We start from the raw sequence: 12,064 nt of genomic DNA on the forward strand, positions 1-12,064 counted from the left end.
AATGCTGATAAGAAAGAAGCATGGAAGTGCAAGTGTGGAAAGCTATTCATCAGAAAAAAAGCATAAGAGAAAAAAAGAATTTCCCAACATGGGACCAGCTATCCTATGAGGGCAGGGAAACCTGTGGTCAATCAAGAATCACTGCTGAGATGCTTAAAGTATCTGGTGAAGTAGAATATAGCCTAGTCACTTGAATAGTTTATCAAGTTGTACAGGAAGGTACTACACCCGATGACTGGTACAGTTAGCTGTTACAAGATTAAAGGAGATGCATTAGATAAAAGTAATTACAAAAGTATCAAATTATGGGACAAGGACATAGAAGATACTGAATTAGTTATAGCTCAAAAAATTAGGAACAAAATTAAACTAGATGAGATATAGCATGGTTTCGTGCTAAAGAGAAGCACTACTGATATCATTTTTGTAGTCAGAGAAATGCAAGCAAAAGTACTTAGCTAAATGTAAACCACTGTACTTGGTTATTGGTGATCTGGAGAAAGTTTTAGACAGAGTCCACCACTCTGTGATTTGTGGTCTCTGAGGAATCCTGGGTAGGTGAATAGCTTGCGAGAGCTATTTACTGTAGTAAGAATTAGTAATAAATAGTGACAAATTTAGAGTACAAGCAGTCCATCAGAGCTTGGTTCTTAGTCCCTTCCTATTCATCAGAGCCCTCTAGGTCATAGAAGACGAATTCAAAGTCAGATGCTTTTGCGAACTACTATATGTTGATGACCTCATACACATAATAGCATCTGTAGAAAAGGAATTCCAGACATGGAAGCGAAACCTAGAATCAAAGAGTCTTGAAATTACCTTACAAAGATTAAAGTTCTAATAAAGAGCAAAACAAAAAGTACACTATTCCAAACAGGTAAATGCTAGATATGTAGGCAGGAACTCCAGACAGTATATCCAGTGCAAGTGATGGACAAACAATAGGTGTGGTGGAATAAAAGGGAAGTTAACAGAGAAATAGATTTTCTTGAATGTCCTGGAGGCTCTCCAATGGTAGTAGATGGTTGACTTATTTAGCAGTGGATGAAGATGTTCTGAAAGTAGAGTTGCAAGGTTAACAATAGGATGGAGTAAATTGGGAGAGCTATCACCTCTGTTGACAACAAAAAAAATCTCTGCCAGAGAAGAAATGGCTGATTGTATGATGCTTGTGTACAAACATAAATGCCAAATGGGAGTGAGATGCGGCAAGACTTGCCTTGATTAGAGTGAAATGAAGCTAGTATGCTCTGTTAGATGTGTAATGTTATGCGTATTTATGACAAAGAGTAAATGTGCTGAGAAAAAATTTAGGTGGAATCAGATGTAGCATACAAGAATGAAGCAGTGGTTTGACGATGAGATGTGTAAGGATTAGAAAGTGCTGATTGGTGAAAGCAGATGGAACTTGTGCAAAAGATAGACTCAAGAAGACACAGGACAAAGTAGTCAAGACTGATTTCAAGATGCTGAGTTTCAAGGAGGAGGTGAAAAAGAACCAAGATGCTTGGTGATTTCATGTACTGAAGAAGACCCATCTATCACAGAGAAAATATCTATACATGCTGGACTGTACTCTATCTGCTCTATCATGCATTGTCCACTTGACATTGTCTGCATCACTCTTGTAAGTATAGCATTGCTTAGCAGCTGTAATCACTTGAGAGCAGAATTGGTACATCACCCCCACATTTTTGAGCAACCAATTGTCTCCCTCCACACCTGAAATTACTACCTATTAACAACTCTGTCTCATTCTTATCCCTTTTCACATGGTTTTTCACCAGAAACCCACTTTTCATGCCTTTAGTTATCTCTCCCTATTCTCTGAGCAACATCTAACACCTAACATACCTTGTCTTTATCACCATTCCTGTCTGCCAGCAATGCCCCACCCCCATCCCCATTGCCATCCTTATGTACCTCTGACCTGTACATCTCTGTCACTATACATCACCTTGCCCATCATTCCCCAACTTTCTCATCTATCTTACTTCCTGAACCACTTCTATCTCTCTCACCCCCACCTTACCCCCTCCATACTGATATTTCTTATCAATCATATTTCCATCTTTGTTAATCACTCAATACATTCACTTCTAAGTATGTTATCCTCCTCTGATGTTCTTATGAAATTACCCACTGATCCCCAGCTGCTGATCTATTGTATTCTCTCATATCCTCACCTTCTTGCATCGTGAGATGCTCTACCAACTCATCACCACCATTTCTATCTCCTTTCCAGATGTTGCTATTTACTCTTATATGATATAGGGTAGACATGTATCGCTTTTGTATCAAGACACCAGTGCTTGTCTTTCTATCATATTTAGCATAAAGCTACTTCCCCCTCTCTCAAATACATCCTCCATTCAGTCAAGTGGATTTTTTTTCCTTCTACTCATCTTGTAAGTTACTTGGTGACCTCACTAATGCTGGTGTGACAAAAAAAGCAGCCAGTATACAAGTGACTGGCATTAGGAAAGGCATCTAGCCATAAAAATCATGCCAAAGCTGACATTGGCATGCAACACTGTCTTGTGGCTCATCAGATCCTGTCAAACTCTCCAGCTCATGCATCATGGAAAACACAGATTAAATGATGATAATGAAATATATACGTATGGTAGTTAATAACAGTTGAGTGTTTATTGCGTTGAAAAGTGAATTAGCTGTTAAGACATTTAAATGTTACCAATTATACTGTTGAGCTTCTGTTGCTTTCAGGAGATTACATAAGGTATCTTCTATTGCAGTGTCTAAATCATTTATAATATGTATATTACTTGCAAGCTGTATAATGTTTCTTTTTTTTTTTCTTTTTTTTTTGCCTAAAATCTATGTCTGCTTGTGAGAGTGTATACAAGGGAGGCAAAGAATAACTTGGTGCATACAGAATTACTTATTTATTAGAACATTCCAATGGTACTCAGTTCCTTTCTTCTACTTTGTTGTTCTTATTCTTATCAAATAATGCTCAATATCATCCATAAAAATGTTTTCATGTCTTTGATATTTTCAGGAAGCCGATGGAAATGTCTTGGAGGTATCAAAGCAAATGTTTCAGTCACACAACAAATCACTGGAACTGAAGATAACTTTCTGTATCTTACATCTCGAAGCCCTGATGTTGAGGCTGCTGAGGAACAAGATGTCATATATACAGTATGTGTGTGTATATACATATATATATCATCATCATCATAATCATAATCATAATTTAATGTCTGCTTTCCATGCTAGCATGGGTTAGACTGTTTGGCTGAACTGGTAAGCCAGAGAGCTGCACCAGGTTCCAGTCTTATTTTGGCTTGGTTTCTATGGTTGGATGCTTTTCCTAATATCAATCAGTCTGAGAGTGTAGTGGGTGTCTCTGTGTTACCGGGTGCTTTTATGTGTCACCAGCATGGATACAGTTATATGTCACTGGCTCTGACCACAACTACAATTTCATTTGGCTTGACAAGTCTTCTCAAGCAAATTGCCAAAGGTCATGATCACTTCTCATCACTTCTGTGAGACCCCATATTCAAAATTCATGCTTCACCACCTCGTTCCATGTCTTCCTGGGCCTACCTCTTCCACAAGTTCCCTCCACAGTTAGAAATCAGCCCTTCTTTATGTAGCTTGTCCTCATCCATATGCATCACATTACCATACCAGCGCAAACATCTCTCTTATTTGGGATGCCTCTTGGACCCAATGCATATCCACATATATATATAGTCTCTAAGTTTGATATATATATATATCAGTTTATACAGTATGGGCTAAAAGTCACAAAGATGTTTCAATATTTAATAAGTTCCTAATTTTTTGTTTTAAATTTCCAATAGCCTAGCATCATTTACAATATATTTAATTTATCTGTGATTTTTCACATCTAAATCACAAGAAAAATAATCAAAATTTCATAACTTTTCATTACTTTTGGCCCACCCTGTGTATATATATATATATATATATATATATATATATATATAAATAAACGATTTGACAGTAAACTGAAGGATTACTTGATACTTTTCATACAGAGCAATGCAGAACTGCTGCAGTGGTGTCTTCTTTGCCATGCAACCCACAGCAGGCTGTCCTTCCTTCTGCCAACTGCTTCACAAGTGTAAATGGTGCTTTTTCTTGTGACATTAACATACATGTAAGATACATATAGCCAAAATTTAAGCAATCAGTTCATTGATCTCATTCATTGTTCCTATCCTGTGTCTGAAATTAAGGAAATGTTATTGAGTGATTGATTTTATGAGGAGAGGGCTGTCAATTATTAAGGGAATTCAAGGAGATAGGCCAAACAAAAAAGAAGGCCTTAAAAGTTGGACAGAAAGTCAGGGATACATCTCTCAAATAACTGCAATTAAGATGGCAGGTTAGAACAAAGTATTGTACAAAGTGTGGGGGGCCTTAAAGTTTCACCAGAATGTTGAATTTCTGGCATCATTTTTAATCCCAAATACACAAATTTTGATGTAAATTTGGCTTTACTCTCAGTATTGAATACACTGTCAATAAATGTCCTGTTGTTATTCTTTAACATGCTTTAAAATAACCTTAATTAAATACACACATGCACATATGTGTATAATGTTGAGTATAAAAGGTTTTTTTTATCTTGAAAATAATTGTTATTTAGATGCCAAACTCTATAACAAGCAGTTAAAAATATTCCATATCACTTTTTAGATACAGGAAAAGTAACTGCATAATTCCTTTGGATATCATAAATTAATGTCCATGTTGGCACAAGTTGGACAATTTGATAGGATCTAATGTGTCCAAGGACTGCATTATGTACCAGTGTTTTTTGTTTGGGCATGGTTTCTATGGCTGAATGCCCTTACTAATGCCAACCACTTTACAACATAGATTGGGTGCCTTTTATGTGCCACCTGTACTATTTTGAGGTTGCCATGCAGTTTAACAGGACTACAAAGCCTGGAGGGGGGTCGAGTCAGTTTCATGATAACAGACAAGGAAATTGAACTATGAAAAGTGGGAAGCAGTGCAAGTTTTTGTAAAGGATCTGCATTGTTATTCATATGTATTAAGGGAAGGAGAGAGAGAAAGAGAAAATGAACAGTATAAGCTGCAAGAAATAGATAATGACGATGAAATTTCTAGACTGTTCCACAAGGCATGAGGTGAGTTGAAAAATCTGTTTGTACGATTGCACAGGAAGGAGAATGAGGGGATGGGGAAGCAGACTGCCAGAACAGAGATAGGGTTGAAGGGTCGATGAGCAAAGATCCATGAGTCAGGAGAGAGAGAGAGAGAGAAGGATGAGCAACAGGAGTAGTAAAGATGATACAGTTGTCTGCAGGAGGACAAGAGAGTAGGGTTAGTAGTCTGCAAGAGCCAGTGGGAGGGTCACAGTAATACAGGTCAAAAAATGTAATAAGTAATAGTTCCAGAACTCAGCTTCACTGGTGAAGGCAGCTCTTTTAGAGAATCTGATATCACCAGAGATCACAGTCCTTTGTCCTCTTTGCCATCAGGTTCAGAGTTTTGAAGTCAGATTTTACTACATTCACTTCTAAAATATGATAATCATTGTAATGAACATGTGGTACACTTTAATAGAAGGCTAGCAGTCAGTCATTACATATGCACAGTAAGATGCTTATCCTTTTTTTTAGAAATGAATATGTAATAATTTGATTGATTACAAATACAAAAGGAATTGTACATTTTCTCTTTCTTATAATCTTCTTTTGTGTCTTACTCTCTTAGTATACAAATACATGCATATATGACATACATGATGATTATGATTGTATTTTAAATAAAAAACAAAGTGTGATGTGAACTAGTCTCTTATATTTTGACACTCAAGTATTATTAACGTTGATGTTGTGGCCTTCATCTTCTTCAGTTTGATGATGTTTCTAATGGCAACTTTATTCTTCGGTTGCACTGCCTAGTAGTCAATTGTGGCCGGATAACTGTCAATGGAGAAAATATTTCACAGAAGGTAAGAAACAGCTATAATATTATTATTATTATTATCACCCCTGATATCGTGACCCGCCTTTTTCTCATCAACATCATGAATGTCATTTGCTTTCCACTTAAGATGCAAGGTCATGAGTGTCATGCTCCTTCTATCATGTTTATAAACTTCATCTCATGATCACCATCACAGTTTACCTACACATGTCATGTTCTTTCAGTATAAAATAGTCAGAGAGAGTATACCTTTAAATCTTGCAAGATCTCCCACACTGCTGAGACTGAATGCAGCCAATACTTAGCTTAAAACATTCTATTGGTCAATTTCTGCAAGATAGATGGTAGTAGAATTGTTACTCTACTAAAGGTATTTAGTGTATGTATGGAAACATATGATGTACTTTAACAAATGATTAGAAAACCCACAATATCTTTGAAATGTGGATGATATATTTATTAAGAACACTAGATGCTTCATGAGCTAAAAGCTAGTTTCCCTAATTTCTTAGATCATCAAAAATATTCACAAGGTCTGGAATTTAGCAGCTGGGGACAGCTGTTTACATCATCAACCCCTTGTTGTTGACTGCTGTTTTATTTCATCAACCCTGAAAGAATGTAAGACAAAGTTGACTTTGGCAGGAATTGAACTCAGAGTGTAAGGGGGTCATAAAAAATGTCCTTAATCATTTCAGACATCACCTGGACAATGGTGGCTTTCAGTGAAGCTATAGTATTGAGAGGATCTTGATTACTCTGCATTCCAACAATTATCCAAATATAGTAGTCTATGGAATTTAAATCTGGTGAGTTTGGAGGCTGCAAGTTTGGTGTTACATGACTTTAAAGACAGCCTGACATCCATTCTTGGGTTATGTGGGTTTTGTGAGAAGAGTTAGGGTTAGGGTGTTTCTCCACACCAGACATTGGCATGAAACTAGAATGTTTCATGTCTGTTATGCAAGCCATATGCCAGAAATATGTCCCAGAGCACAAGGCTAAAACAAATATGAACAAGATTCTAAGGGAGAGGAAGATCCTCATGAGACGACAAATGAAGGTTGCAAATTGACTCAACCAACATCCCAAAAGTAGTGAAAGGTACCGCCTAAAAACAACACTGATGGAGACTGAAAAAAGGCTGCAACAATCCTATGTGAGGGAGAGAGCAGACAAAGAAGCCTGGGTTATAAAAAACATTAAGTCAAACCCAAAGGCCTTCTTTCATTACGTGAAAGAAACAGCCTCAGTTCACTGCAAGATAGACCCCTCTTCCAATGAGGTACTGAATGACCAGTTCAAAAGTGTCTTTACCATCCTGTTGGAACACAGACAAGTGAGCGAACCAGTGGACTTCTTTGCTGCCTCACCTATAACCAGTGAGGCAATTACGATGGAATACATTGACATAAGTGAAGAAGATGTACAACTAGCCATAGATGAGGTGGATGCTAACTCAGCTGCTGACCTCCCCTGTTCGAAGGTTATAAAGGGCACAAATTCGTGTGTCACATAGCTAGCTAGAGGCGATGACCTCTTGGAGCTAATCCACGGCAGCATTCGTCCTATATTTGGGACTGCCATGTTGGCTTGGCGATAATTATTAATATATACATTATATATATATATATATATATATATATATATATATATATATGAGTAAAAATAAATACAAAAAAAGGGGTTTTGTATGATTGTGTATAGAGGAATATATTATTTTGTTTAAAAGAGTTCCAACTCTGTCTGTTTTTTATGTTTTATTTATATTCTTGTAAAATTAATGTGGGATATAGAATATGGAATATACAATATATAATATAAAAATGGATGGTACAATGAAATAAAGTATTGAATGTCTTATTGAATAGATGAAATATTGAGTGTTCAATATAAAGGATTAAATATATAAAGGCGAATACGTATTTTCTATACCTTGTGATATTTTATCATGGCCGGTATGACAGACTTTAACAGACTGTGACAGGGTAGTGCTTTGAACATATCTTTGTATTGTTAAGTTCCCTTGCTTTATAATTACATTTCCTTTATGTAAATTTTAAAATGTACCAGAAAAAGTACTGGAATCGATATATTTAGTTAAACTCTTCAAAACAACAATGCTCCACCTTGGACTGAGATCTGACAGAGAATAGCAGAACCCACTAAAATGCTGATCTTGTTTTGCTATTTCAGGTTCAATCCCAGTTTCACCAACAGTATGAGATATCTCCTGGATGTCATGCTCATACAGCAGACATATATGTAACAATAACTGACCACCACTTGAGAATATGTTCCAAAGATACAGCTCTCTGTGCTTTTGTCCTTTTTAACCCCACTCTTCTGAAGAAACACTTGCCAGCCAAACAACAGGTGTTTCTAGACAGTTCGTACTTGGTAGAATCTTTTAAACCAATTCAACATACCTTACTGAAAAAGGAAGTCAAAATTGTTGGCTGGTCACAGAATCTACTTCAAAATGCAAGTGGAGAGGTAAGAGATTGGTCATTCATTCTAGTTCTGTTCAAAGGGACTTAAGTTTGAACAGTTTGATTCCGCTATAGCATAGTTAGGACCTCATATAATATATATATAGTATAGTAGTCAGTATTAAACTTGACATTATCTCGACTCAGGTCACCAGACCGATTCACTAGACCCATGACCAAAGATGCTCCTGTAATCACCATTTCATATTTTTTCCAGGTTAATATATGTAGGATTTCTTTTAGCCCATGTATCCTTTTTCGTTAAGATAGTAGGATGTGATATGATAGATTTGGTTGCTATTTCTTATAGTTTGAGCAACCATATAGGCACACCTTCCTGGGTATTTCTGCTAGTGTGGATATAACTATTTATATGAATGTCTGTTTAAGTTTTAAATGTGTGTAGGCATTTCAGGATGTGTAGTTATGTATTTGTACTTAGATGAGTACAAATCTCTATTATATTTGTGTATATAAGTGTGACCAATAGAAATATCATGCATGCTGTAATGAGCCACAATGTGTGGGTTGGGTGTTAAAGTGGATTTGGGTTACTCTGCCAATATATTAACATAATTACATATTTTCTTCTTATATGAAAGCAGTCTCTTCCAAGTTGGCAGAAAGGAAAAATATGTACAAAGCAACTATTGTTTATTGGACAATACAAGCATGTAGAATATTATCAAGTAGAATTGTAGTATTCAAAAATAAATCAAATTATTGTCAAGTAATATTCTATTCAATTATCAGTACTTTTTCACTTAAGAAATATTCATTGTCACGTATATTTGCTTTGCAAGATTCCTGATGTGAAATCATGTATTGAAACAGATATTGTAATATTTCTGGATAGTCACTTTTTCTTCTGCCTTGCAAAATAAACACACACTATATATTAGTTCTTCCCTTCAGATTTATTATTGTTCTTATTTTATGTCCTAAAATAAGAACAATGATAAATCTGAAGGGAACAATGAATAGTGCAAGAAAAAAAAAATGACTATCTCAAAATATTACAATAAATTCTTTGTCAATTTCAATTTTCTCTAAAATTTATGAACAATTAAGATGTTAATAATCAGAAAGTCCTTGATAGTAACTTCTCCAATAATGACCTCTTTTTATCTATTACAGAAATCATTACCTATTGCACAAATGTTAGAAAAGAAAATGATTCTACTATAGAACAAAACCTTTTTTGTTTACTAATATGTGTCTTTCTTTGAAACAAGCAAAACAAATTTTATCACTTTTCCTCATACTTAAAATTTTGTGCTGCATAAACTTCTGCCTCAGAAGCTAAAAAGTTCTTCACAACAACCCTATTAAATAATTTATCAATGTTTACTACTTACTTTCAAATCATTTACTTGATAACAACTACCAGTTTCTCTCCAGATATGTTGGCAGAATTTAATCCGATTAAACTTGTTCCAAGTTCTATTTTCATAGGGCTACATATGAAAGTCCTCTTTCTCAAAAGCTTTTGAAATCTTTCTTCACTTTTTGATGCTGTCTCTATTTTCTCCAAGTCTTCTTGGTAAGGCCTTTACATTTTGAGATATAATTCAATGTTTTCCTTGTTCTATATTTGTAATTAAGTTTCCATTTGGCAAATGCTATTATGCCCATTGTCTTTCTTTGTGGTCAGAATCAATTCGTTTAAAAGGCTGAGCTGTGTCCATATATAAACCAAAAATATATTTCTTTAAGAATAATTTTATCAGTTTGGGGCAGTGTTCGTGGGAACAAAATTAAGTACAATGCTGTAATAGTTCTTTTGTTTTCCACCCTTGCAAAGCCTTTTTCAATTAGTGTTTCCATTTCAATTGGAAATGAATTAAGAGCTGTTTGAAGATGATTGCAACAGTGTGTAATGTCAAAGTGGCAGTTATAAGTATGGAAAAGATCCTCACCTCAAATGTCCAAGTGGCTATAAGATAGACACTTGAATTAAGTCTACAGACAATGTGCCACAAGTCACTACCCAAAACCATTCTAACAGGAAGTGTAAAGGGGAAGAGTGCATGAGGCCCCTCAAAGGCATTTGTGGACTAACCGATGACAAATTCTTTTGTAATTGTATACACACTTATTGACATTATAAAATGTATTTTTACAATGAATGACTGTCAAAGTGGTATGAAATATATTTGGCAATTTGTTCATTCACTGACTTGTAATACTTGGACATGATATCTGCAGGATAAATTTACATACTTTAACAAAAAATATGTAATTAATATCAAATTGTCTGTTTATGAATCACAGAAAAAAGTTCATTTGCTACTCAGTTGCAAAATCAATGTTTATGTGTGTGTATTAAAGAAATACAAGTAGCTTGCCATAGGAAATCACATTTATGCAGACAAGAAAAATTGAGTTTGGTTATTACAAATCAAGCAGTTCTCCATGGCTAGTTTACAAAGTAAATGATAAAGATATGAAAAAAAAAAAAAAAAATAGCAAAGGTAACAGTGAGCAAAAATGTCTCAGTTAGTTGTCAGTGGTGCCTCTTTTCAGTTTTGGTGAGTAGTATGTGAGACAAGATGAACCATCAAGCTCTGCTGTCTCCATTTTTTTAATAAAAAATATGCTATATAAGACCTAATTTTAACAGTCATTAATATGCAAACAAGTTAAAGACTCTATCTCCTATTCTTTCCATTTTCTTTTACATCATCAGCTTCCTCAGTTTTTAGAACAATCCTGAATATCGTGGGTTAAACAAGTTCAGAGTGCTTGCCTGACACTATGCTGAATATGTGACCTCTTTTGTTTTGTAGTCCTTTCTCCACCATTTGCATTTTTTAAGTAAAACTGCTGGTTATCTAGAGATAAAGCAGTATTTAATCATTGTCTAACTCTGTAGTTATCAAGTGGTGGTTTATGCTTATTTTGGGATATGTGCATAGTACTAGACTGGATGCAAAACAGTAACCTTTATTTCTTAACTAAAGGTAATAATGCTCTATTATAAAACTGATGGGAACCAATAGGGGACAATCTATGTGGTTTAACCAGTGGTTGCCATTTTATTTAGCCTGAAATAAAATTTTGATTATTCTGTGCTTAATTATGTGATCTACACTGTGGCAAAATTTTGGTTATCCTGTAAGTGTTATATTGCCAGCAAAACAGTATGGTACACTGGAATGCCTATGGTGACTGGACAATAGATGAAAGTGGTCATGGCATGAAAAAGGCTTTCATTACGTCCCACATGAGATGTACCAAACAACAGGAAGTAGACCTCACTGAATTCTTCTGTGTTGACTATTTAGATACATCACCTGACATCCAGGTAAATGTTTCAACATGTCTCCTCATTGTTTTTTTCTCTCTTTTATTTATCTTGGATTCTTTTAGCTGTCAGTCATGGCCATATTGGGTACCATCTTAAAAAGAATTTGATCACTTGTCAAGTCCAGCAGTTTGTCTGGTACTTTATGTCAGCTGTGATAAGATAATCCAGGCATTTCCCTTGGGAAGCATTTCTACTGAAAGTGGCTATCTGGAAATTGCAAAGGAGAAATCCCTTTATAAAACCATAGTTCCAAATAAACAGAAAATCCACATATTACAGAGTATAAGAAACAAAAATTGGA

At 35.3% G+C, this 12,064-nt stretch overlaps 1 protein-coding gene and 1 long non-coding RNA gene across 6 annotated transcripts in view; one reads left to right on the plus strand and one right to left on the minus strand.

Moving 5' to 3' along the window:
• LOC149132554 (uncharacterized) overlaps positions 1–12,064 on the minus strand; it is a 299,591-nt gene that overhangs the window by 45,134 nt on the left and 242,393 nt on the right. The gene's annotated exons all lie outside the window — the stretch shown is intronic.
• LOC106883700 (uncharacterized) overlaps positions 1–12,064 on the plus strand; it is an 85,690-nt gene that overhangs the window by 19,422 nt on the left and 54,204 nt on the right. For both annotated transcript variants that reach the window (XM_089362101.1, XM_052972748.2), the window contains exons 6-9: positions 3,023–3,165; positions 5,888–5,986; positions 8,158–8,457; positions 11,590–11,760. In XM_089362101.1, coding sequence (XP_089218227.1) covers positions 3,023–3,165; positions 5,888–5,986; positions 8,158–8,457; positions 11,590–11,760 — 713 coding nt within the window. The remainder of the gene's footprint in view (positions 1–3,022; positions 3,166–5,887; positions 5,987–8,157; positions 8,458–11,589; positions 11,761–12,064) is intronic.

The sequence above is a fragment of the Octopus bimaculoides genome, chromosome 14 (genome assembly GCF_046866305.1).
Source record: "Octopus bimaculoides isolate indiv1 chromosome 14, ASM4686630v1, whole genome shotgun sequence".
In the NCBI taxonomy this organism is placed as follows: Eukaryota; Metazoa; Mollusca; class Cephalopoda; order Octopoda; family Octopodidae; genus Octopus; species Octopus bimaculoides.